The following is a 27571-nucleotide window of genomic DNA, read 5'->3' as shown; positions in this document are numbered from 1 at the left end:
AGCTCAAAGCCAGGCTGGAGAACTTGAGCTGGCCTCATCCTGAACTTAGAGTGACAGAGAAACAAACTAGGGGTAGAGGGGAGAGGGCAGTGTATGAACACCCCTGGAAAGTGTTCCAGATAGCTGGGATTCACCTTAAGGCAGCAGAGATACCCCAAGGGCTTTGGTGGCTTTCTCTCTTTATGTCTTCGTCTTAAAGACACCGCTCTTCTGAGAACGGAGAACCGACAGGAAGGTGGTTGGACTTGTGTAGAGAGCCGTGTGGAGTCACACCTGATGGCTATGTGTAGAGAGCTGCGTGGAGTCGCACCTGATGGTGCTGGCTCCCGCCCTCCGCGATCCCGAAAGCGAGTGCTCTCTGTGATAATCAACTCCTAATATCAACTAGGCCTGACTTATGACACAATGATTGTCAGCTGCTTGCATATGCGTGGACCTATGGGCAGTGCCCACCTGGCAATCCGGGGTTGGTTGCCCATGCCTACTTAAGGGCTGGGAGGTTTTGCCCGAGGAGAGAGGGAGAGAGTGAGAGAGGAGGAGAGAGGAAAAGAGAGAGAGGAAGAGAGAGAGAGGAAGAGAGTGAGTGTGAGTGAGTGAATGAGAGAGAGAAAGGGAGAGAGAGATATAATTGTAAAAAGGTCCTAGAATAAACTGCAGTGAGAAGAGCTCCGGTGGTCGCGTCATCCTTGCGGGATGAGGGTGGCCGTGACAGACTTGGTAGGAGAATCACAATGACAAGGGAAGCACGTGGATCGAGGCAGGGATCTGAGATGGGACTGGGCAAAGGTGAAAGGTGAGAGATTGACAGGAACTGTAGAAATTGGTAGGATATGGTGACGGATTAGTTGGACGGGTAAGGGCAAGTTTTCCATGTGTCTGCCTTGGGCAACTGGGGGTGATGGCACCTTCCTAACAGAGGGATAAGGAGGCTGACTCAGGGCTGACATAGGTGCTAACAAACCAAAATGGACACTCGATCATCCGTCCAACAGAGTTTTGTTGGAGTGTGTACTCCGGGTTGGGCGCTGTTACAATGGAATCAGTGAGAGGCAGCGATTCCAAATCGAGGTTCTGTAGGGAGAATCGTGCTTGATGACAAATACACGGTCCTGCTGACTAGATAGAATTTCACTTTAATTTAAAAGAAGAGTACTGTGGCCATACCACAACATCAGAGGCCAGCTTCCCATGCACACCAAGGGAAAAGCCTGTCTCCCAGACAGCTGCCATGGTCTGGACAGGTGTCCCAGAAAGGCTCATGTGTTAAAGGCTTAGTCTCTGGTTCATGGTGCAACTGGGAGAGGGTAGAACTTGGGGCTGAGAGATGGCTCAGCGGTTAAGAGCACTGGTTTCTCTTCCAGAGAACCCGGGTTCAATTCCCAGCACCCACACGGAGACTCACAACTGTAACTCCAGTTCCAGGGGATCTGACACCTTCACACTAATATACATCAAGTAAATTTCAGTAAGTTATTAAAGGAGAGGAGGAGCCTTGATGAAGGGAGTTAGGTTTCGGGGGGCATGTAAAAAAGGGAAGTGGAGCCTTTCTGCTTTTCACTTATCACGAAGCGGGCACCTTTGACCCACTGTGATGTGCCACCATGCCACAGGCCAAGGACAGTGGGGCCAAGTGATCATGGACTAACATCTTTGAACCCGTGGGCCCAAATGAACCTTCTTTCCTCATGAACTGATTATCCGGGCACCCTATCACAGGGACAGAATGCTAACACAACTTATGGCAAACGTGAGAGAGGTGGGAATAACAAGTAGCGGTGATGCCCCTGATTTCCTCTGAGCCCCCACATCAGTTCCAGTGAGCCCCAAACACTCAATTCCTGAGGGATTGATTGATGCTGTTGCATCCTGTCAATAAAGCAAGGTCTAATAGTCACATTTTCTGTTTTAAGGCAAACTTCTGGGCTTTGGAAGGGGTGGCGGTGGGCAAGGAATAATCAGGCAATTGCTAAAGGTCAGCATCTCCTCCTCAGTGATCTCCTGGATGGTCTGGAGAGTCGTGCATCTCTCTTTTCCGACATCAGCTCTCCAAAAACGTTCTTCTATCACCAACACCTCACAGCTTGACTTCTCAATTGGGATTTCAAATGTGGCTTCTGGCAAGTCCTGGTATATGTCTTCTGCAGAATCCAAGACCTCTGGTAAAGTTTCGTCTTTGGCTATGAGGCATTGCTCCACAATGATGTTTTCAACCCTCAGCTCCTCTGTTCCATACAGAGGGTCTCTAGCCATGGAAGGATCTGGTGTCACCACTCTGACGTGGCACGGCAGTTTTGGGATCTGGCACAACTCCTGCAGGGTCCCTGGTCCAGCATCCTCAAACAACTCCCGGAACTCTCCTTCTGCGAACAAGGGCAGCTTGACGTGGGCTTTGGTGGTGAGGTTCAGGCACTTGAGAACCTCCACCCGGTGTAGCTCATTGTGGATCTGCGCAGACACCACACTCTTCTTCAGAGCCAGGAAGCTCTCGTTGGCTGAGAAAGACGCAAACGGCTCCACGCAGGAGGTGTAGTCCCTGGAAGACTGGAAGTGGAGCTGTCCTTGTTGCATGGCTGCTGCGACATCAGAAACAGCATTAAAATAGCGACCCCCCCTAAGTATCAGACCCTGATAGGTGTATGGGATGAGAAAACACCTCCCTTTCTTCCCTTCGGAAATCTCCGTGGCAATGAACTTTTTCACCTCTTCCGTCCTGAGGATGGTTAAGAGCTGCCCATTCTTCAAAGGCTTTGGAACCGCCTTGCTCTCTGACAGGCTCACACTCATTATTTTGATTCTCACTGGGAATTTGTTTGCTTCCATACCGTATATTTCTCTCATTGTCATCAGTGCAAAGGGCTTACAAGGCAAGCGGCTAATCTCAGTAATATGGATGTCCAAATCGGAGGGGATGCTGATCTGGACAGAACCTGGGAAAGCCAAAAGGGATACAGCATGAGGCTTCGGAAGGAAGCACAGCTAATGGATTCGTACATTTTCTCTTGTGTCTACAACCGATAACCCTCTCCTATTGACTGTACCATGTTACCCAAGAGGTTTGCTATGTTCACGTGACTCTATCAGCAGGATGGTTCCGGCCTCCTTTTGCCGCGGGATCTGTCAGTGTGTCTGGTGCTGTGGAGTGAATGCAATCGTGACTGTACACTCTTCATAAAGGACACGAGGGACCGTCTAGAAAGCGGGAGCACAGGTGAGTGTGTTGCAGCTCATTGTCATCCCGCATCCACAATCCTCACCAAGACCCCAGGCGGCAATGGGAGCTCTTACTGTTCTCGTCTGTGGTTAAGACTTAGATAAGACTTATGACAGCTCTTGGAAGAATCACATGGCTTCCAAAACAGAAGAAGAACTTAATACAAGATTGAAAACAAAAATGTCTGGACAGAGCATGGGAGACAGCCCCAGAAAACAGTTACACTCCCTGCGTAGTTAGCAGAACCCAGCACTGCCTGGTTGGAGCCCTGGGCAGCAATGTAGGTGAGAGTCCCTCGTCCTCTTTAACGTTCCTGAGTTCTCTGGGAACTTCCGTTTCTTGGTTGACTATTATGTGATGGAAGAAATGTGTGTTGATACTACCTTCACAGGTCAGTCCAGCCTCTGGGCTGTATGACGAGGGGCACTGAAGGGCTAGAACAGAATGATGGTTTCTAGAGTAGGATGGGGGTGTGGGATCCGCTTGGAGCCAGAAAGGAAGGCACAGACAGACGTATTTCTACATCACCGTATTTCAGAAGAATGAGTACGAGTCTGTCAGAGTGTGGCTATAGCCCTGAACTCAGCATCCTCCTGCCTCAGTCTCCCAAGCGCTGGGAGCACAGGCTTGCAGAGATTTCTTTTGCTTAAAATTTAAAAAAAAAGTATTTTTTGTTTATGTGCATGAGTGGCTGCATGTATGAGTGTGCCCCATGTGTGGAGGCAAGTAGAGGGCATTGAAACCTCCGGGACTAGAGTTACAGACAGTCGTGTGCCATCGTGTGGGTGCTGGGTACCAAACCCAGGTCTTCGGCAAGAGCAGCAAGTACTCTTAACTGCTGAGCCATCTTTTCACTCCCCTAGCTTAAATGATCCTTTTTTTTTTTTTTTTTTTGGTTTTTCGAGACAGGGTTTCTCTGTGGTTTTGGAGCCTGTCCTGGAACTAGCTCTTGTAGACCAGGCTGGACTTGAACTCACAGAGATCCGCCTGCCTCTGCCTCCTGAGTGCTGGGATTAAAGGCGTGCACCACCACTGCCCGGCTGCTTAAATGATCTTTAAGGATGAAAACAGTAACCCACGACTACTAAGGCAGTGGCTTTAGGAGGATCTCTGGGTAGCGTTTTAAACTTCAGAAAGTCCAAGTGGACGATGGTTTTGATCAAGCTCTGAAGGGATAGAATATTTACACAGTGCAAGGAGCAAGCAGCTGCCTCTCAGCCCTCCCCTCTCAGCCCTCCCCTCTCAGCCCTCCCTTCTCAGCCCTCCCCTTTCAGCCCTCCCCCCTCAGCCCTCCCCTCTCAACCTTCCCCTCTCAGCCCTCCCCTCTCAGCCCTCCCCTCTCAGCCCTCCCCTCTCAGGTTTCCCTTAAGCATTAAAATGTGAAAATGACCAGAAGGTTTAACTATGTGTATCCTTTTTATAACCTCTGAGCTAGCTTGCTGGCCTGTCAATAATAGTTCTTGAAGATAAAATAGGTTTATTGTTGTTATTCTAAAGCAAGTGAACGTGGTTTCAATTTCTCAGTTAATTCCTAATATAATCACTTTGGTTTTAAAAAAGACTTATTTATATTTATATGCATGTGTGCATATTATGTGAATATATGTCATATCTGTCTGTGGTCCCACAGAAGCCAGGCTTCGCATCCTTGGATTTGAAGCTACAGGCGAGTGGCTTGAAACAAGGGCTGGGAGCAAAACTCAGTTTCTCTGGAAGAGTAGCCAGTTCTGGGAACCGGTGACCCATCTCTCTCGGCCTCACTATTTGGTAAGTCTAGCTCACATCAGCTGATGTATGCAGCACCCTTGGCCACAGTTACAACCTGTGTCACAAGGCTCTTGTCATCCTCTCTTGCCCAGTGAAGAAGATAGCCCTGGCCTCACTCTGGTGCTGAGAACTCTAGGCAGAAACCTGTGCCAAAGGCTGTTTAGGGATCTCTATCAGCTGGTAATACCAAGTTAGGTCAATTTCAGAAGCTGTTATAGGAACCTGGCCTTAATCTTTGACAAACTTAGTCCTTCTGGGACTCACTCCACAGTTAAGTGTTTTAGGCCATAGCCCTGGTCCACAGTCATTGTCATCTAGATATCTCAGTGGATGATGCCGATAGCCCAGGACTTAAGGGCTTGTTCAAATGCTTTGTACATTTTATCTGTCAGTGACATTAACCAAAATTTTATTAAAAATTAAAAAAATATATATTTAAAAAGATTTATTTATTTTATATGTATGTTGCTTTGTCTGCACATATGTCTGTACAGCACACATATGTCTAGTGCCTGCAGAGGCCAGTAAGGGATATTGGACCCCGGTAACTGGAGTTGCAGTGGTTGTGAGCTGCTACATGGTTGCTGGGAATCAAACCTGGGTCCTCTGGAAGAGCAACGAGTACTTTTAACTGCGAAGTCATGTCTCCAGCTCTACAAAGAAACTTTTGTGAGGTAGAATCTTACTGTTTCCCAGGCTATCCCCAAACTCCTGGGCTCAAATGACCCTGGTGTCTAAGTCTCCCAAGCAGCCAGACTGACAGGAACATGTTTTCACTGGATAGAGTCACACTTAAATGAAACAAGATTAATATAAACTCAGGGACAGAAATTGGGGTTCAACCTGAAGATCAGAAAAGCAAAGCAGCCAGCCACTGGCTCTTACCTTGACCTCAGTCCAAAATGGCGATTCTGCCTCCAGGAATCTCAGCCTGACACTGTGTCTGAGAGCTGACTCCTCCCGTTTTAGAATCCTCTCTAGGGCTGGGATTAAAGGCGTGCACCACTGGGATTAAAGGCATGCATCACCCAGTTTCTATAAAGGCGTGAGTTATTGAAGCCTGGTCTATACGGCTGGCTACTGTGACTGTTTTACTCTCTGAACTTCAGGCAAGCTTTATTTATTAAAATATAAATTAAATATCAGTACACTTAATTTTTAAGGGTATTTCAATTTCTTTGTCTCGTCAAAAACCAGTTCCACTTTATTTATTTTTATTTAAAATAATTTAAACAAAATTTTATGCATATGGGTGCATTTGTATCGGTGCCTCACATGCGTGCAATGCCCACAGTAGCCAGAAGAGGGCGTCGGGTCTCTCGGAACCGGAGTTACACACCATTGTGAACCGCCCTGCGTGCTGGGAATTTAACGCAGTGCTCTTACCCTGAGCCACCGCTAGGATGGGACCCGGGGCGTCCTACATGCTAAGCACATGATCTGCCACCAAACCACAGCCTCAACCCTACCTCATAGTTTTAGCAATAAACACAATCCATTCACCTTGGTAGAAGCTGTATGCTGTGAGCTTCAGAAACCAGAGCGAGGCAAAGCAAGGAACGGCTCAGCAAGAACGGGTTAGGAAGAAGGCTGGATTGGAGGTGAGCTGATTCAGCCGCACAACTGTACATGGGTGAGAGACCCAGTCCTTACCCCCAAGGTCCCCTTGGGGACGGCTAGACCAACCGCTCCTGTGATACTCACAGCTCTTGTCATTGCTCAAAAGACTGAGCAGATGGAGGATAAAAGACATGAACTATGGAGATGTCATGGAGAGGGCTGGGGGAACGTGCCACGGTCAGTCTACGTACTACCGATAAGCAAAGCTGAAGCTAGACAAGTCAAAGCAAACCGTCTGTCGGAAACCCAACAAACAAAGGAAACCACGCCTCCTCGAGTCCCACCATGGAGTGAAATTAGTCTTTTACAAGCCTTGCCTACTGAAAGGGATCTTCCAGCAGGCAGAATCTGAAGGCTGTTGTAAATTCACACTGAACGTAATGCGGCGTTTCTTTCTGCAAAGGACCATAATGCGGTGCAGTCTAAGAGAAGAAAGAAAAGTGCACTAGAGTCTGGCTTTCCCGTGGACTATAAACAAAACCATAAAATTAATGGGTGGTGAGGAACTAGCTTTTATGATGACATATAAGGAAATATATCAATGATAAATCCACGCAAAGGAGAGACTCTTTTTTTTTTTATCTGCTTACGGTCCATCTGACTGTCGACATGGTATGGATATTTATTAAGGGAATCAAATTAGAGCATCTTAGGTTTACTGCAGGAGTGTGTTTAAATGTATATGATGATAAGGATATAATAATGGGCGATGGGATGCAGTGGATGTGTACCTAATAGGATAAATCACCTGGTGGGGGGTGTCTCCAGCATCTAATAGTTTTCCATAAATCAAGACGTGAAGCCAGCGAGGTAAGACATGACCACTTTCTGAAAATGGAATCTTTGCGTCTATTCCTGGGGTTCCCCAACCCATTGATTTACAAATCTTTGGACCTTGGCAAGTTACCTGCACAGTCTACAGCCACTGCTGTTCAGCCCAAGTCCTTGAAGCAAATGCCCTTCTATGCCTGTAGGGGGGCAGCATCCACGCTTTTGTTGCCCGAGGCATGGGTGTTTGAGTATGATCTGAGCCTGTCCTGCCAGAGTGTTTATTCCGGAAACCTGGTCCCTGGAGAGGTGATATTAGACACAGCGGGATGGAGTTAGTTCTAGTAGCACCCGGCAAGTTATAGAACGGCTATACTGCCTCCTTGCTGCGGCTTCTTTTCTCCGCACGTGGTCTTTCTCTCTTGCAAAAGCTCTGCCATGGTGCCACCTGCCACAAAGTCCCTGCCAAAGTTGGCGCCATGCGATTTGGCTTTCAGTCTCCAAGGTTAGGAGCTATAAAGGCTCGTTTCTTTATAATTACCTCAGCCTCAAGGTTTCTTGTTCTCGCAACAGAACCAGACTGTTTCCCCCCACTTACCTGGCAGATATGCCTTCACTGAGAAGTAGGGGTGCAGAACTAGATGACCACTAAAGTGCGCCGGAACCAGGGGGTTAAGAAACCTCAGAGGGTATCCTGCCTCCATCCGAACCTTGCGTTTCCTCCCTGCAAGCAGCTTCCACCTCACAACGGTGTCAATGGAGTAGAACTGGTCATCCTGGCACTCCTGGAAGTGACCCCTGCAGTTCATGGGCAGGAGCAACCTCAGGGGAGGGTCCGTCTTCCTCACCTCACAACGGAGCAGCTTCCTCCCATGACTCTCCTCGAGGCCGATTAAGGACAGCATTTCTCTTTTCTTAAGCATCAGGGGCCAATCATCTATGGAGATGGGAACTAAGTTCTGGAAACAGGGAGGACTTCTGTGAGTCTCGGGACTCTGGGGCAGTCGGACAGAACGGACTAAGTCAGCCACGGTTTCAAACGAAGCTGGATCTGCAATCAGTTGGAAATGTCCTGTAGAGAAGATAACAGAAAAGAATGTGCAGGGTCTAGCATGCATAGGACTAGGGGGACCGTGCCTCCAACCCTGCACCATTTGGAAGTATAGTGATGGCTATCACCATTGTTTGTTACAGTTCTCTACCCTACTGGGTTTTAAGGGCACAGGAGACCTCCCTCAAAACCGGATCTTCTCCATCCTACATCTTCCGTAGAACATCAGAACCAAGTGCCTTTCCCCGTCGAGAAGGTCGCTGTGCCTCCCGTCTCTCCCTTTCCCAAAGACCACCACAAAATTTCTAGCTGCCATTCCTGTGCTGGGAATTCCCTGGTATCTTCTTGTCATTCAGACCACACCTGTTCCTAGCTCTTTGTTCCCTGCCCCGTGTCCTGTCACTCTCCCATCACAGCCCTAAATACAGACACACCTGGCAGTCATTCCCAAACACGGACACCTCTCACCCAACAGTCAGACCTTCCTTTCCGGGCTTCGTATTTCTGTTTAGCTTACATCAATGAGACGATTAGCCTTTCTGGGCTCACAGTTTTGGAACCCAGAACCTCTCTGTTCCTGTCCTGTCTGAAGACTGCACTGGTGGCGGCCTTGGAAGAGATAGGGAGGAATGCTAGCATTGCCGATTATGTGATCGTCTGCCGCATGACGGGGATTAAGACCCCTCTTCTCTCTCTGAGTGAGTCTCATTGTGTAGCCCGGGCTGGCCTCAAACCTATGGAAATCTGCCTGCCTTTGCCTCCCAAGTGAGGGTTTCAAAGGCATGCGGTATTATACTAGCCTGGGCTTCCCTTCTTTTTTTTTTTTTTTTTTTTTTTTCGGTTTTTCGAGACAGGGTTTCTCTGTGGTTTTGGAGCCTGTCCTGGAACTAGCTCTTGTAGACCAGGCTGGTCTCGAACTCACAGAGATTCACCTGCCTCTGCCTCCCAAGTGCTGGGATTAAAGGCGTGCGCCACCACCGCCCGGCTGGGCTTCCCTTCTTAAAGCCACGTTCATTACCATTTTTTTTATCTTGTTGCTTTCTGAAAGATTAATCATGAGCACTCTTATTTTATTATTTTTGTGTGCTGGTCTTTATTCTTGTCCCACTGTTTGCACACATAAACCTTCTTTCTGTTCATAAAGTTACCACCCCCAATGTCAAAATCCTGTCAAAATTTTTTTTTCTATTGGAAATTTCCATGAGTCAAAAAGTCTTTATCTTACAAGAGTATAATGTTTTCATTTATATCTAAAATAATTCCTTATCAAATGAGAAACATCCTACCAAATTTAACAGAGACTGTTATCACCAAAGGAAACCAGGCATGTACATGTTCAATTGTGTGTTCACAGTGTTTAGGGCATGTTCTGTGTGTCTATGTGGATTTACTGCACACAAGCAGTCCCCTAAGCTAATGACCCATCAGTCAAGAGTGGTCCATCTCCCTGGCCATTGAGACTGATTCATAGGTGGGCATGTGATCCAAAGAGACCTTATCAGCAATCACTGGGACTTGGACAATACAGTGAGATGTTATGCAACAAGCGCTCATGAGCACCCCGCCCCTCACCAGCCCTGCACACAAAGGAAGTTACACACAATACACAGGAATGGGGCCAACTGGTAAAGGGAAGTCTAAACCAAAGCCAGGATACTTAAAGAATGAGAGACGGGGAGGACATTTACTGTCCACACTGTTAGAAACTGGGTGGTTTATAAACACACTACACAAGACGCTATTTCCAGTGCCAAGGGCTGAGAAGTCTTAAATCAAGGTGCCAACGGAAAGACTAAGGAGAGGCTGCTTTCTGGTTCACAGGTGCTTGTCTTCTCTGATAACGTCACATGGAAGGTGAGGGTGCTCTCTCAGCCTCTTTTATAAGGAAACAAATAACCATCATCAGGACTGCGGCTAAACACCTCTTAAAGGCACCGCCTCCCATTACGGCGAGGGCTGGGATTTTGGCATATCCAGTGGGGGTGGGGAAATGAGCATCCGGGTCACAGCAGAGAGGAAAACTAGTAGGAAAGAAGAGATCTGCCTCTAGTCAAAGCCACGGTTCCTCGCCTCAGTGTGGTGGCCACATGAACCAGTAATTTCCCTTTTCTAGCTAAGCTGCTTTAAATTGCTTTCCTGTCACTTGAAACCGAAAAGATTTCTCTGATAAACATGCCTCTCAGATCTCAGGACACTGAGCTCTGGAACAGGCAAGTGCTTGAACCTCAGTCTGTCTGACATGCTGGCTGCGTCTCAAACACTCAGTAGCAGCAACTGACATTTAACCTGTACCAAGAGACGTGGTGGAAACAACTGAGTATTTAGAGAAGCTAATCACAGAGAAAGGGTTTTGGTTCCCATTATGGAATCAGGTAGCTTTGTTTTTTTGATTTTCATAAATTGGCTATTTTTCTCTGGCTTTATTTATTTATTCATGAGACAGAGTCTCCCTACGTAGCCCTGGCTGTTCTGGAACTCACTTCACAGACCAGGCTGGCCTTAAACTCACAGAGATTTTTCTGCCTCTGCCTCCCTGCTACTGGGACTAAAGGTGTGCAACACCACACTTCTCTGTTTTTTTGTTTATTTATTTATTTTTTTCAAAAGAGCAATGCTTTTCTCACCAACTACTCAGGCAACAGTGACAGAAAAAGGGCTAATAAATTGTTCTTCAAAAATATTAAAATGTTTTCTATATCAAAGCTCTCTATCAAGAAAGTGAAGAGACAGGCTGGGCCTAGGGACACACTTCTTTAGTCCCAGCACTCTGGAGGCAGAGCCAGGCAAATCTCTGTGAGCACAAGGCCAGCCTGGTCTACATAGCGAGTTCCAGGACAGCCAGGGCTGTGTAGAGAGACCCTGTCTCAACCATAGACTGGGTTGAAAATGCTGTGAAATCATTTACAAAGAACACCCATGACTCAGCAGCAGTGCAACTACCCGATTAAAGAAGAGTCAAGAAGGTCAACCACACAGTTCTCCAGAAGAGACGGATGGCCAGTAAATCTTAATTAATAAGAAGCCTGAGCTACTGGGCCAATCAGTTTATAACTAATGTAGACCTCTGTGCATTTCTTTGGGACTGAACAGCTGCAGGATCGGTGGGACCGAAACTTCCGTCAACAATCAGGGAGTTGGGTTCTACAGTGGAAATGAGCGAACCATATTGTATGCAAAATAAACTCTGTAAAGCTGAAAGACAACACAAACAACAAGGGCCTATTCTAGCAATCCTGGAAACGCTTCTCAGAAGAAACCAGGCCCAGGGGAGCATCCTAGTCAGAGGCGGCCTGACAAAGCTGCATAGCCTCCCCACCCTCAGTGCCTCACTTGCACGTAAAATGCCCCTTTCCCTCCTCTACAGGGCTGCTGGCTGCCTACGTCCTGCTGAAGACCCTTCAGCAAAGGCTGACTGACTGAAAGAGGAAAATGTAGTGGAAATCACTGTAATCGGCAGGCACTTGCCTTCTATCTTCTGAACTGCTCCCGTCTGGGTCCTGGGAAGCGGTTTACTTGACATTGCTAGCCTTGTTACCAGAAGGAGTTATTCACCTCAGCAAGGGGGAAATGGCAACCTGCAGAAAATGCGGCACTAGCTCCTGTGTCCACTCCATCAAACGCAGGAGTTCCTAGATGCTGCTCAGTCCCAGAGCCACCCTGACCCTTCCCCGTGGTGAAGAAGCAACCGGGATGCTGCAGCCCCAGGCACTGTCGGGCCCCATCTCTCATTTCTCTTTCAATACTTTTAAGGAAGTAGGGATGCTTGAGTCAAGAAAATCTTAGTAACATTTAAACTTTAGCATTTAAAGGATCTTGGCAAAGCTCACCAGGCAACAGAAAACATTTATTAAGTACCTACTGAATGCCAGTCACCATCCTAGTGTGGTTTTATGGTCTCTTAATCTCTGCCAGCCTGGTGTCGGGGGTTCCTACTCTCTGCCATGTCACCGCAAACAGACGCCTTGTTTTTAACAGTGTAGAAGTTTGCACAGCACGAACCCTCTCTGAATGCTCTACACCTGGCGGATGTTTAGGTTGTCTTTTTCACATCATTTCTTCCCTCCTTCCATTTTAACCCATCCAGCTCTGTTTGGTTAGTTAATTCCCTCTCCTCCTGGCTCCAGAAGAGGGTACCACCTAGCCTAAGGCCATCACAACTGGAGATGGTTGCTGACCCAGGAAGGTATAGCTTGTTGGGCTTGCCGTTCAGGTTTTGGGGAGACTGTTAAATGCTGTCTTCTATCCACTTCTCTCCTCTGGACAGCCTCCAGCAATTGAGAGAGAGAGAGAGAGTTCAAGTGATCCAGAAATGGCAGAACTCACCAAGGAAGGACCCGTGTCTCTGGTGCCATCTGTTAGTGTGCCACACTGCAGCTGGGCTCAACTCTGGAACTGTAATCGTGCGAGTGGGTAACTTTCCTACTTTTTAAAAGCTGGTTGGAATTACAGCCTCTGAATTCTCTGTATCTTAACAGCATGAAGATTTAGTCATTCATAGTGTGAGGTGCTTAGAATGGTGTTTATCAGGAACCAGCCATGACGTTAGGGTCTGCTGGATGAACACACGAGATGCGCGATGCGGTCTATCTTTCTTCTATTACACATACTGCTGCCACACGCCATTCACGTGTACATCCTGGTCCATTTCCACAAGTATAAATATAGGCTGTGGCAGAAGAGTTGCTGAGTCAAAGGACATCTGTGTTTTGAATAAGAATAAGCAATGACATGCTGCTCTCCCCAGAGGGTTCTGAATTTACTTATCCCTAGCACTGTGGCAGAGTATTTATATTCAAACATTTTGATCAATAAGTCAAACTGATAAGGCTTTTACACTTGGGTGCATTTCAAATGGTATGTTGTTATTTCATGTCTGTGCTTCTTTCATTGTGAAGGAATGCAGATCTATATGTGTTGTTTATCTCAATTACCTTTCAAAGTTGCCACTTAAAAAACCAACCTGGCTTCAAATATTCAGAACTAATTAATTTCCCATGGAGTTGAATCTGTAAGAATTGAAACATCTCGTTGTTAAAAGCAGCCAAACGCTACCATTAAATACAAGGAGATAAAGGACCCTCTCCAAGCTAGGAAAAATATCTGTAACTTATATCAAAATGGATAATATAAACAATTCTTACAAATCGAAGAGTAGAAATACTCCATTTTAAAGCAGGCAAAGGCAGCCTAGCGTGGTTGGCATACCTCCATAATTTGAGAGAGGCTGCGGGAAGAGGACAATCAGTTTGAACTATCGCCTTTAAACACCAGGACTGTAAATAAAGCAGGTGAGTAGACAGAAGGCGGGAACAGATATAAAACTCTATGCCTCGCCAGAATGCACTTAAAAAAAAGTCAAAAGTGAAATGTCATCATTCAGCCACTGGGTATGCAAGGATTTCTTTCTTATAATTCTTAGTGTTTAAAATCTCACCCTTCAGAGACGCAGAAAATGTCATGCACTGGTCAAGTACAAATTTGACTCACCTTAAAACTGTGTCAAAGCATGGTAGCTTTAGGGCAGTGGTCTGCAAAGGTGGACACACATTATGTGTTTGTCCATTGTCAGAATGGATAGCACCACCAACTATGATGCCCAGGGAAGGTAGACTGTTGGTGGAGGAGGGCTCATTTGTTTGTCCTGGACACCCAGAACCAAAATAACCACTCAGAATCTATATTAATTAAAACACTGCTTGGCTCGTTAGCTCTAGCTTCTTATTGGCTAACTCTTATATTAATCTGACCCATTTCTATTAATCTGTATACCACCATATGGCAGTGGCTTACCGGCAAAGATTCGGCATGTCTGACTCTGGCAGCTCCATGGCATCTCTCTGACTCTGCCCTTCTTTCTCCCAGCATTCAGTTCAGTCCTCCCTGCCTACCTAAGTTCTGCCCTATCAACAGGCCAAGGCAGTTTCTTTATTCATTAATGGTAATCACGCACGCAGAGGGGACTCCCACATCAGACTGTGGCCAGAGAGGATGTGTCACTGCAGTGTGTCCAGCTAGGGTTACTAAGGGAACGTCCCATGCATGCGAGGGCAGGGGTGCAGGGGAATTTCTGCATCCACCACTCAGTTCGGCTGCGCTTTGCTTCATTTTAGCTAAAATTGCTTTATGAGTAAAGGGAAAAATTCAGACGTGTGCACTATTTCCTGACACATCCGGTCTGTGTTTGGAAATGTATCCTTAGGAAGTCATTAGCGATGAAGCCAGGCACACACATTGTCCCCGGCACCCTCTTTTGTAGCTCAAAAATAAGCACTTGGCTCAGGTATCGGAGGTAGTTTAGCGAGTATGGGCGTGGCTCTAGCTCGGAAAATTATGCAGACTTTAATGATCAGGAACAAGCTATTAGATGGCAAAAGAAGCTGCCAAGGATATATCCAGAGGGAACGATTTCAGCCGTACTAGTGATGGGGGCTGAGTTTGCAGGTGACATCGAGGGCACAGGAACGAACAGAGGAAAAGACTGTGTGAGCATCACGTGCCAACCACGCTATCTCCAGCCAACACAACCCACCTGTGGTCTTCGTTCTTTGGTGTGGCTCCATTTGCTTTATAATAAGCGCATAGCAGATCCCTTCCCCTAATGAACAAAGCCAGCCACAGCATGTTCACCCGTTTTTATATTTTCTCGTAGTCTGTCTTACGCTAAATGAGCGCAATGCTCTAGCAATACCGCGCAACCAAGCCGACGGCTTCCTCGTTTGCGAGAAAATCATACTGTAATTAATACTCAGTTGAGGCTGTGTCTAGGTGGCACTGAGGCACAACTTAGTACAGTCTCTAAAAGGCACCTCAGTAGCAAGACTTCATCATATATAATCCCACACGATTAGCTAGGATTCACAGTCGAGGACTTTTCCTGGCCTCCAACTTCCCGGGCGGTGTTTTTTTAGAACCATGTAATTTGAAAATTAAAACCGTCTCGTGCGCTTTTTGTTTACGCTGCAGTTTTGAAAATTAAATTGTTTAAGGCAAAATTGTTTGAGTAAGCACCCCGTCCCCCTTTTTAATCTGATTGTAGTTTCTAAATTCATTTTTAATACACAGAGAAGCTGGAAATTAGCCTGATACCCAGTGGGGCAGAAAACTTACTTATCTTGATGAGAAAAAGAAATTAGTTGGGGGAACTCACCCAATCTTATAATAAAAGGTGACAGCAAATTGCTTCTTGTACGAATGACATAATTTGGCCGGCACTCCCTGTTGTTTGGGTTCACTGCTCTGAACCATAGTGCACTGTAAATACTCGTGGGCAAACCTGGGACCTCATGTTTGGCGCCTCCCAGAGAATTGGAGAATTGCAGAGAGAGAGGACTCCTTTTTAACTCTCCCCACACAGTTACATTACTGACTGTTTCAGTATGTTTCAAGAACATGTCACATGACAGATGTCACATGAAAGAATTACCTGTCAACTGGTTACCATTAGTTTCCAGTGGACTTCTAAATTCCTTATATTTTATTTTCAAGACAGTCTCACTATACAGACCTGGCTGGCTTCAAAATCACAGAAATCCTCATGCCTCTGCCTCCTGCGACTTAAAGGCATGGGCCACCGTGTCCAACTGAGTTTTAAATTGTTTGCATGTACTAACTATGTTATTAGTGGGGTTCAGTGTGGCGTGCCAATGTTTTTTTCCAAAAGAAATTTAGAAGATTTCCCATTATGTGTATGTGTGTGGGTTTGTGCACTTGAATGCAAGTCTACCTAGGCCAGAAGTGGGGTCCTGATCCCCTGCTCTGGAGTCACACACAGGTGGTTGTGAACCGCCCAGAATGCTGGTTCAGGTCCTCTGCAAGAGCAGTGTGTGTTCTTAGCTCCTGAGCCAACGCTCTTGCTCCACAGTGTGAGGGCTCGATACACAGATGCGCTTGCGCAAACACATCTCACCCGCCCCACCCTCCACTCCCACACCTGCTCTCACTGGCCAAATCCAGCCTCCCCGTAGAAACCACCCACTTACATGTAGCAGGTAATAGGAGCTGCCTTTTAGAAGACTCTCCTTTGGTTTTTCAGTCACTCTCTACATGTGACTGTGGGCCGGAAGGAATTTCATGGTTGCCTTCAGATGGGCTTTTATCAAGACCCGCAGTCTTTGTTCCCGTAGGACACACTCCACCACTAGGGGGCAAGCTTGAGTCAGCCGGGCGTGGTGCAGACCCACCGTCAGGAGGGAGGCGAGTTCCAGGACAGCCTGGTCTACAGAGCAAGTTTCACGATCGCCAGGCAGGTCCACGATCGCCAGGCAGGTCTACACACAGGAAACCCGGTCTCGAAAAACCAATAAAACAAAACAAAAAACCGAAACAAAACAAAACATAAAAATCAACCCCCCTCCCCCCCAAAAAAAGTGCCCACAGAAGCAAATGGTCAGGGGCTTTCTTTTCTCCATAGACACGCAATTCAGTAGTTAACCCATGTCCTTCAAGGCGCAGGCAGGCTGAAGCCACCTTCTCACACTTTCTCCTCGGGGGATTGCCCGAGTTCCCTTGACTCTGTTTCTTCCAGATCTGTCCTCTGAGAGTCCGTAGAGACACTGCCTAGCCCAGGCGGGGGAGTGGCTGTGCATGGTGTGTGTGTGTGTGTGTGTGTTGCACTGAGATTATTTTACTCAATCTGTCTCACAAATGTGGCATCTGAGTTTCAATGGTTGCACTCGGCATCTTCCCCCATCTTCAGGTATGTTCTTCTGAAAACTGCAAACCGACATCTTTGACCTTCCCCACAACCAGTTCTTTCTCCTTCCTTTGGGAATAAACACGGCACCCCCCCCCCCCCAGCTCTAAAGTCAGAAGCTGGGGCAGTCTCTCTTCACCCTTGGCTCTCTCCAGCCCTTCACCAAAAATCTGCACAGGTGGCTGCTGCGGTTTCAATATGTGCCCCCCAATTTCAGGGGTGGGAAACTTACCCCCCCATTCATCTGTAGTGGTATCTGGAGACAGGCACTTTGGGAGTGACGAGGGGTGGGTGGTGTGGCGAGGGTGGGCTCTCAGTGGTGTATCTGGCAAGGGCATTTTACGGGCACAGGGCCCAGATTTTGTTTTCCATGCACTCTCTCTAAGAAAGCTACTAAGAGGTGTCTCCTCCCCAAGTTAGCGGGTGGACCATGAGGAGAATCGAGGAATCCGCCTAGGGAGAGAAATGCAGGCAGGCGAGGAGGCTGCCAGGGAAGAGGCCAAGGGTACAGAGGGCTGAGTTAGGAGAAGGCCCAAGGAGGAAGGATGAAAGAGGCCAGCCTGTGGCATTTGAACAGACTGGGGAATAGGAATGGCAAAGATTTGAGGGTAAGTTAGCAACTGATTTAAAAAAAAAAAAAACTATAGCAAAAGAGCTATGCCAGCCTGGCATGGTGGTATACACCTATAATACAAGCACTCCAGAGGACAAAACAAGAAGATCATGAGTTCAAGGCCAACCTGGGCTATACGATGAGTTCTAGGCTAGCTTGGCACACATAGTAAGACCTTTCCTCAAAAAAAAAAAAAAAGTTACAAAAGAGTAATGTAACTATTATACTCTATGACTCAGCTGTGAATATTTATTGATAACTATGTAAATCCTGTGTGTGTTTATGTAGATGAGGGTAGAAAGGTAGAAAGGTAGAGGTTTATATTTCTGCCTTCTGAAACAGAAACTATCTAAACGTGAGACAGAAATCAAGCATGCCAGTGCGGGTGGCCCTCCACACCTGCAAGTGCACATCTATGGCTGAGGACTGAAAATACCTGGGAAAACATTGCATCTGTATTGGCCACACGCAGCTTTTATTTCTTATTATTCCCTATACAATACAGCACAACAATCCTCACAATATTTGCTGTATCAGTCAGTGTGAGCCACCTAGAGCTGATTTAATGTACACACATGTGAATCCTGGGCATTGTGGCTGAAGACTTACTTGGGAACCTGTAGATTTTAGTAGTCACAGGCGGTTCAAACTCCAGTGGAAGCCAAAGACTGCATTTTACTTAGGAAAATGGAGACAAAGTAGAAGAAAGAGCTAACAAAGCGGCTGCTTTGGAGGACTTAGAACTGGGGTGGAGAAAGAAGTCTGTGTGTGTGTGTGTGTGTGCGCATATGCGTGGGTGTGTTTCTGTATGTGTGTGCATGTATGCACATGTGTGTCTGTATGTATATGTGCTTATATGTGTGCATATGTATGCATGTGCATATTTATGTGTGTGCATATGTGTATATATGTGAATGTAGATACGTATACATATGTATATGTGTGTATGTGTGTGCACACGCATGCCTGTGTGTTTGTGTTATATTATGCGTATGTATATGTGTGTCTATATATGTGTGTATGTATGTGTATATGTATATATACATGTGTATATTTGTATCTGTGTATGCATATATGTGTATGCATGTGTATGTGTGTATGAAATTACATGAAAAGGGAAAGAAGAAAACAGGAAGAGTGGGAGAAAGGGGAAGGGGGAAGCAAGGAAGCCGTTGTGTTAGTTCATATAAATATAATTATAATTCATAACTATTTAGTGAGTACCCTTCCTTAGAGTTCTCAAATCTTTTTGAAAAATGTTTTTTAATGTGTGTGAGCATTTTGCCTACATATATCTCTGTTCACTGCATGAGTGCAATGACCATGAAGGCCAGAAGAGGGCGTTGGATCCCCTGGAACTAGAATTCCAGGCACCTGTGAGCCACCATGTGGGAGCTGAGAACAGAACCTGGGTTCTCCGGATGAACAGCTGGTGCTCTTGACCATGGTGCTATCTGGCCAGCTCCAAGCACTCACATTTCAAGATAAAACAGCATTCCATTTTATTCTAGAGAAATGAATCAGGTCCTGCGGAGCCAGACGCAGGATTATCCGGTACCTGACAGGCCACAGCCAAAGGCTGGGGAGAAGTCAGACGGCCAGAGAGAAGATACGGTGTGGTAAAGAGCGGGAATGGAGGTGAGGTGCAGGGGAGAAGCTTGCTTGCCTGGCATGTGAGGCTGAGGTTCCAACCCAGCACTAAAAGAAAGAAATTCCTGCTTGTTTTGCTAATCTTCAGGACTCCAGAGACTTCTGCAAAGCTCAGTACAGAGAAGTGTGGAAGGATATCTCTGGGCGTGGGCTTGAGAGGAAGAGGGTCTCCCGGCCTGCCCATGGAAAAGGACGCGGACAGAGGAAGACTGTCCCCGTACTTATTTCATTAGGGCTTCACAGGCAAATGTCAGAGGAAGTTTAGAGATTCAAGCTTGGAATACCACGTTCAACAGGAGCCCGGCCGGGGGGATTGGCTTACTCACTGAGCTCAGGTGGACTGCGACTTAGCCTGAGAACTCAGGAGCTTCCTCAACCTCACACGTGGAAGTGTTGATGGTCCTTCCTCGTGGAAAGCAAGCAGAAGACAGAGGCCTGTCGGCGCCTTCGGTCCAGCTGTTTTACCTCTGCGACCCAAGGCAACAATTTGACACTGAGGCAGATGTTTGTAGAGGCTGGTATTACAATGTTATTGATAACGGCAAGAAAGATGACAGTCCTAATTTACCCTTCTCTTTCGGGGATGATTTTAAAATATATATATATATATATATATATATATATATATATATATATATATATACGCTTGAGCATATTTTTGCCTATGTTCAAAAGGTGTGGCATTAAAATGATATTTACAAAGATTTTGGTGAACCTATATTTGACCCATATTTGACCTATTATAGCACTCCCTTTTGCCCATGGTGGATTTATTTTAGGCTTGGCAGCAGAGACCTGAAACCATGAAGTGTCAATCAGCTTTGCACTACTCAATCAAGATACAAAAGTTAACCGGCTTATACAAAGAACATCAGATTCATTTGTTGGGGTTTTAGCCTGTGGTTTTGGCCCCGTAGGAAGACAGCATGGCATGGTGGGGACTCATGGTGGAGAAACATGTTTACCTCACACCTCCCAGGAAGCAAAGACAGAGGAAAAAGAGGGGCTAGAGTTTCAACATCCCCCATCAGAACCCCCCAGTAACCCAACTCTTCTACCAGGTTCTACCTCTTAATAGTGCTAAGGGCTGGGACCAAACCTTCACCAAGTGTTTATGGGACATTCTAGTCCCAAATAACAGAAATGACGAGTAACAATATCAAATGGTTATGGCAATATACTCTGAGAAAACTTTCATGGATAAGGTGTCTCTCTTGACATATTTTCACTTTTTATTTAGAAGAAGCATTTTGTACCTTCTCATTGGCTCGCTAAAGCTACTCTTGTGCTCTGCGACTATTAAATTAAAAAAAAAAAGCCAGTTAGAACTCATCAGCGTGAGACTATGGCATTTTATGAGCTAACCTGAGGAGCAGCTAATCCACTGGCTGCCAGGTGGAACGGACAAGCTGGGTTGAGGGTGATTTACATCCTGGGCAGGGGTGGGACAGGAGGCCAGCACACTGGAGCCACACGCAACTTCAAACTTCTGCACTGCTGGTTTCTGGGACTTCCCGTTTAATATTTTTTTGGGGGGCTCAAAGTGTTTTTGCATACAATTGAAAAAAACAAAATCTAGGAGGAGGGGGGAAGGGGAACTAATGAGCTGAAGAAACAAAATCAAGCTCCACTTAAAAGAAACACTCAACTAACAAACAAACACCTGGAAACGGTTGTGAGCTACCGCCAGCGATAGGGGTGAAACATTCAACTAACAAACAAACACCCGGAAACGGTTGTGAGCTACCGCCAGCGATAGGGGTGATCTTTTTTTGGCACGTGGCCTATTCCCACTTTACATAATGAGTACATGGTGCTTGTGAACAGAAAGTATAATAACGCTTGTAAGAGAGCTGAGATCTGTCCCCCTGAAGGGAAGTCCCTAACGTCCAGCCTCTCCAAAGACAGCCTGGCACCCCCAGTCCCCTAACAAGTGTGGCGGATTTTGTTTCTATGTATATACCAAATCCTGAATGTCTACCAAGTTAATTAGAAGTTCAGTGCCCATCCAACCAAGCGGCAGAGTTATCGTGTATCTCAGATTGTTCTTCTTCTTCTCTGCCAGAGGCCTCAAGCTCATTTGGTGTCTCAAGGAGTTACCAGGCCTCTCCTTTGTAAGTGGATCGATAAATCTCTTTATTAGATTTTTTCTCTCAGGTCCGCAGCAGTCACAATTAACAAACCCAGCTGTCACTCAAGTCGGAGCATATCAAATCTAAAGGCCAGAGAGTGTGTTCTCAGACAGTGCTGGCCATGTCTTCCTGAAAAGAAGATAATGCCAGGCAAGAGGGAGGCCCATAAATATTGCATTCAAGAACACTGACATTGACCTACACGCTTTGACAGAAACATTAAAGCATGGAGCTCTCTGACATATCTCTCTGAGATGTCTATTCCCAGAGGTAGCCAGGCGTCAGGCCTCGGGCATGACTGACAATTCTGAAAGGTCTCCTATCTAGTACTACTGTTTTCTTGTCGCCCAGAAAAGCTAGGTGGCTTTTCCTCCTGGCCTCGCCGGTAAATTGGTTCCGTAGAAAACCCAGGCAGACGAACGTCTTTACTTAAGCCAGAGAGATGAAACTTCTTGTTAGTTCTTAAACCTACCCCTACCTGCAGAAGAGCCCTACACACACTCCTACGGCACCATGGGGAGACGCCAATTTCATTGACAGCCAAGGACGATTCTGGGGACAGACACGCGGAAGAATGCTCAGGGCCGTTCGCTTCCCTAATACCTCGCAGGATCACCAGATGGCGCTGTCACCACAGCAAGGTACTGGAGCCCTTCCCTGCAAGCGTGGAATTTCTGGCACTCAGACTCACCTGGACCCAAGGGTAGCTCCTGGTAGGAACAATGCCCCGTGCTGGTTCCACGCTTGGAGAAAGACGTCTAATTAAAGGATGTAGTTTTAGTTTGTTGCTGGGTGGCTTTAATGTGTTAACAGTATACCAACACCTTAGGAGAGTACGTCTGTAAACATAGTTTTTACACAGCCGCTCTGGGCAGCATCATTTTTTTCCCTCTCCATAAAGAATACATAAATGAAGAAAATAAACTGTACTTAAAACCCTGGAGCAATTTTTGTTTCATAAATTCTCCAACAGACACTCACCATAATTTTCAAAACAGGATTTTTATTTTCGCTATTAACAGTCCCTTAAATCCAATTCAAGATCTCAAGGTGTGGTAGTTATGTTAATTAGCTTTTTCGTCTTTTTTTTTTTTGTCATTGTGGCACAAGTTGGACTCATCTGAGAAGAGGAAATCTCAGCTGAGAAAATACCCCCATCAGTTTTTTTGACGGATGATTTATGTGGGAGGACCCAGGTCACTGTGGCCTGTGCCACCTCTGGGCTGCAGCTACCGGGGCTGTAAGAAAGAGGAGCAAGCCACGAGGAGCAAGCAAGCTAGTAAACAGCATGATTCCACCCGCCCTCCTGTCCCCCCCGCCCCCCCCCCCCGTCCCCATCCCCGTCTCCGTCCCCTCCCCACCTTTGCTTCCAGGACTCCTGCCCTGGCTTCCCTCAGTGACGGACGATAATCATAAGCTGAAACAAACCATTTCTTCCCCTCGCTGCTTTTGGTCATGGTGTTCGTGGCAGAAATAGAGACCCCAACTAAGGCACAAGGACAGAAGATGGGAGAGTGGCGATTTTCCGGACTGGGCTCTCCCCAGCAAAGGCTCGCTTCAGTCAGACAGGGAGGCCCAGCACACGCTCACTGGGTCCTAGAGAAGGTGCACCCTGGTAGAGTCAGCAGAGTGGGGTGAAGGGGTGGGGCTTCCAGAAGCTTCCAGATGGGAAGGGCAGCAGGTGCGCCCCACCTTCATCACCACCTGCGCTGGCACCTGTTCTGGGAGCCCTTTGCCGTCCCATATAACGACTGTATGTCACAGATGTGTGGTTTGAGCTGGGAAGGACAATGATGTGGCTGAGAACCTCTCATGGGTTGAGTATAATATACAAAATGGTCATTAGTGACGGACAGGGTAAGACGTTGTGTGCGAGCCACACTGTCGCCAGTCTCCCCTGGGCTCTTGGGGATCATCTGACAAACTGTCGTCTGGCACCCTTGGGAAGGTGTGTGTGAGTGGTTGCGATCTGGGGGATGCACAAGGAGATTTCTGTAAGGTGTCAGAACGCCCCAGCAAACGGACTCCCAGGCTCTGCTCCTTGCAGGTCGAAAGTGCCGTAGCAAGTTGCCTGGAAAAGTCACGGCCCTCCCCAGTTTACTTCTGCCCCGTGTCTTCCTTAGGGTTTCTATTGCTGTGATGAACACATGACTAAGAACGAGACCAGCCCTGGGGCGCACAGGTGGAGGTAGAGCTCGGCCAGCAGCTGGGCTCTACCGGAAGACTGGCCTTTACCGTGATTGGTTCAGCCCAGTCACCAACCACCGCTCTGCAGGTCACACCCCGTTTATTACTGATGAAGATGCTGAGGGCCATAGTGCTTGTCTGCCTTGGTCCAGCAACAAATAGGAGATTAAAAAGCCTGGAAAGGGAAGAAGGCCTGGAAAACTGACCACCAGCAGCTAGCAACTGAGGACAGTGCTGGCCAAGAGTTCTGGGCTCCAGCAATCCTGACCTTATGCTGCACTGAGCAGCCTGACCCCTGAGCCGGTGAGTTCCGTCATGCCTCAGGCCCACAGCAAGGTCATGGTGAAGAAACTGGGGCTCGCAGAGTTTAGCTCTCTGAGGGCTTCACTGCCCAGGCCTGGGATGTGGTCCCCTCTCTGCTCTGTATGCCCCTGTCTCTGCAGCTCTTGTTTCCTTCTAGAACCTTCGCTCTGCAGCCCACTCGCCCTCTTCCTCCACAACCCCCCCCCCCCCGTGGGTACCACTTGTGACACTTGAGACTGATGGTCAGTTGACAGGATCTATCTAGAATCACGAAGCGACATCTGGGCATGTCTGTGCAGGAGTTTCTAGACTTGTCTAACTGCAGTGGGGTAAATGAGTGGAAATGTGGGCCGCACCGCTCTGTGGGCTCGAGTCCCAGACTGAACGTAAAGGAAACAGCTGAGCGGGTCTCACTCTGTTTCATGACAGTGGCTACAAAGTGACCAGGTGCCTCAAATAAACACTCTCATTCCTTGGCTCCTGTCAGATAGTTTGTGCAGTAAGAAGAGTGAACATTTTCCATGAAATGTTAAGAGTGTCCTCAAGTCCTCTGTAGGTCTCCAGGTCGAGCGCACAGGACCACAGGGCCCCAGGGGCAAGGCAGCAATGCCCGCAGGATTGCAATTCCCGCAGCGCTGCAGTGTCTGCATGGCGCGAAACTGTTTCTAAACAACCACCCCATCCTCACTCCACAACCTCTGCGCAGAGCGTCCGTACCCTTGCCGGGCATCAACTCCACTCCGAGGCGTCTCCTAAAAGCGTGTGTATTATTTAGCCTGTCGCCTTCTCTGTCTGTGCAAACCCCACATCATCGCGACAGTTCTGCGCCACCACAGATCCCCAGACTCCAAATCTAGCAACTGGATTCCAGCTAGGTATCCCCGCAACATCCTCGCTTCCACCCTCACCCCGACCCTGCCCCTTCAGCTCTCAATAACATATGCTTCCCTCTTTCAGCCTGATGGTTCTTAAACCTTAGGGTACATTGGCGTCTTCTAGAGGGCAGGCCCAAGTACACAGTGTTCAGAGGAGCAGCCTGAGGTGGGCACAGGAAAGCACATTTCTACAAAATACTCAGGGAGGCTGCCAGGGGACCCCACTCGAGGGGAGCAGCCCAGAGCTTTGCTCAGCCCTGACGGCTTCTTACAGTCACCTGGGGAGCTTTAGCGCCAGCCAGGCCCAGCTCCACCTTAGCCTAATTAAATCACGCGTTCCGTTCCAGAGTGAGGCTACCACAGGCTTTTAGAGCCCACCGGGGATTGTGATGCATAGTTAAGACCATCTACAGCTCTAAAGATCCTGACTCGCCCTTATTTCTTTGGTCCCTTGTTTCTGGAGACCCTCTGTGACTTGCTTACCAGAACCACAGAGACCTATATCAAGTCAGCCTTCGGCTGTTTCCTCTGCTGAACCTAAGCCACTCAGCGCACACAGACTAGGACCGCTGAATGCTATCTCCAGCTGCTGTGGCCGGGTGCTTGGAGCGAGTGCACCCCAAAGCCCTTGATGATCCCTGTCAATTTCCTCGGGCTCCTGGGTATCAGATATGATATAAAACACGCCGAGCCAGGGCCCCCTGCGCTTCGGGGGCCACACTTGCTAACAGGCTATCACAATTCCGCAGCTGCGATAGCTAGGGACGAGAGACAATCATTTGCTTTGGGTTTGACGTCAGAGCAGACGCATGAAAAAATTCATCTGTAGTCATTATCGTCTGGTGGTCTTTCTGAGGTCAGCATTATTTCTGTTTTTTGAATTGCTGAATACAAGCTGTGTTGATGCTATATAACATGGTGTTTTGAAACATGTGCACACCAGAACGGCCAAACCAAGCTAACACACGTTACCTCACGTACTGACTATTATGGGATGTACTCTTTCAGCATTTTTTTTTTCTTCAAGTAGAAGTTATTGACTGGAGTAGGCACCATTATCTGAGGGTTTGCTTTCAGGGGCTTCATTACCTACATGCAACCATGTCTGAAAACACTAAGTGGAAAATTTCAGAAACAAATTATACATTTTATTTTATTTTTTTTTATTTTATTTTATTTTTTTTTTGGTTTTTCGAGACAGGGTTTCTCTGTAGCTTTGGTGCCCGTCCCGGAACTAGCTCTTGTAGACCAGGCTGGTCTCGAACTCCCAGAGATCCACCTGCCTCTGCCTCCCGAGTGCTGGGATTAAAGGCATGCGCCACCACCGCCTGGCCAAATTATACATTTTAAATTGTTCAACATGATGGGTAGTGAAAGGGATCGGTGTGAGGACCCCCAAGACCAAGTTCTCAGCACAAAGGAGATTTCCTCCGGGGCAAAGTGTAGGGAATAAGAGACAAAGACAGGAGATAGAGGAAGCAGGGGAAGGGGAAAGAAACAAGGGAGAGGGGAAAGGGGTCTTTGTCCTGGTGGGGGACAAAGGACCGCCTCTGGATAGAGAGAAGACAGACATGGCCCATGGGAAAATGGCAGCTCAGAAAGATAAGAGGGGAAATACCCGTGTTAGGATGCGGTGGTTAATTTTAACTGGGAATGTTAAGTAGGTGAGTCAAAGGGCGTTTTTGATTGCTGGACTTCAATACTTTGATAGCTGGACCTTGGTACTCAGCCTCAGAAGGAGGAAGTGGCCAAATAAGGGAATAGACGATGGTGGCTAGCTTTAGCAACATAATCTAACAGCTCTCAGCAAGGCAGAGGGAACGGGGGAGAAGGGCAAAGCCTGTCAGAGCCACGTTTGCCACGCTCAGGCCGGCTAGAGTCCCTTCAAGTAGCGTGATGGAATCTCTTGATGTCCCTTTCGTCCCACCCAGGATGCCCTGGCCAGTGTATCTGGACTGTATTCACTACCTGTTTGACAGTCGCCAGGTAGCCATTTCTGCAGGGACCTAGGTGTCTGTTTTTAGGACCAGGAGAGCAAGAGCAGAAACACTGGTATGGATGTGGAGAAGGGGGCTCTGAAACACTGTTGTAAGTGAACTATTTTGAAGATCATTCTAGAGAGTTTTCAAACAGTTGGAAATAAGGCACCGTATGAGCTAGGCATCCCACATTTGGGCATATATATGAAGGACTCTATATCTCACCACAGAGATACGTGTGCATCCACACCCATTACTGCTCGCTCTGGTTACTAGCTAGGAATTGGACTTAGCCTCCATGTCTACCAGCCGATGGGTAATAGATAACCACCATCTACTCAAAATTTTACCGAAATGGAAAGAAAAAGAAAATTATGAAAATTTCAGGAAAACAGATGAACCTGGGAAAATATACTGAAAGAAGAGACCCAGGCCCAGAAAGTCAAACACTGTTTGTGCTCTCATATTCGGTGATGGTTTTGAAGTTTTAGTTGCTTAACTTGGAATGTATGTAGATGCTTAGAAGTGGCAAAGGGGTCATAGAAGAGGAAATAAGAGGCTGTAAGTGGGGTGGGGATGGCGGACCACACGTGCTACAGAAAGAGAGGGAGGGACGACGGCAGTGGCCTCCTCGCCTGCCACATGTCCCCCCCATAACATGCGTGACGCTACATGGGGCCAGACACCTTTAGACTGAGAACCGCAGATGTGAGCTCTTCTGAA

The 27571-nt window shown here is 47.3% G+C and overlaps 1 protein-coding gene across 1 annotated transcript in view; it reads right to left on the bottom strand.

The window, feature by feature from the left end:
• Window positions 1-1905: 1905 nt before the first annotated feature.
• LOC130866751 (protein THEMIS3-like) overlaps window positions 1906-27571 on the bottom strand; it is a 39581-nt gene continuing 13915 nt past the window's right edge. The window contains exons 3-4 of the mRNA XM_057758329.1: window positions 7965-8438; window positions 1906-2927 (exon numbers count right to left, since the gene is read on the bottom strand). Of these exons, the coding sequence (XP_057614312.1) occupies window positions 1906-2927; window positions 7965-8438 (1496 nt within the window). The remainder of the gene's footprint in view (window positions 2928-7964; window positions 8439-27571) is intronic.

Source organism: Chionomys nivalis, chromosome 26 (genome assembly GCF_950005125.1).
Source record: "Chionomys nivalis chromosome 26, mChiNiv1.1, whole genome shotgun sequence".
Lineage (NCBI taxonomy): Eukaryota > Metazoa > Chordata > Mammalia > Rodentia > Cricetidae > Chionomys > Chionomys nivalis.
Note: the sequence above shows the minus strand (reverse complement) of the source record. Positions and strands in the feature narration are given on the sequence as shown.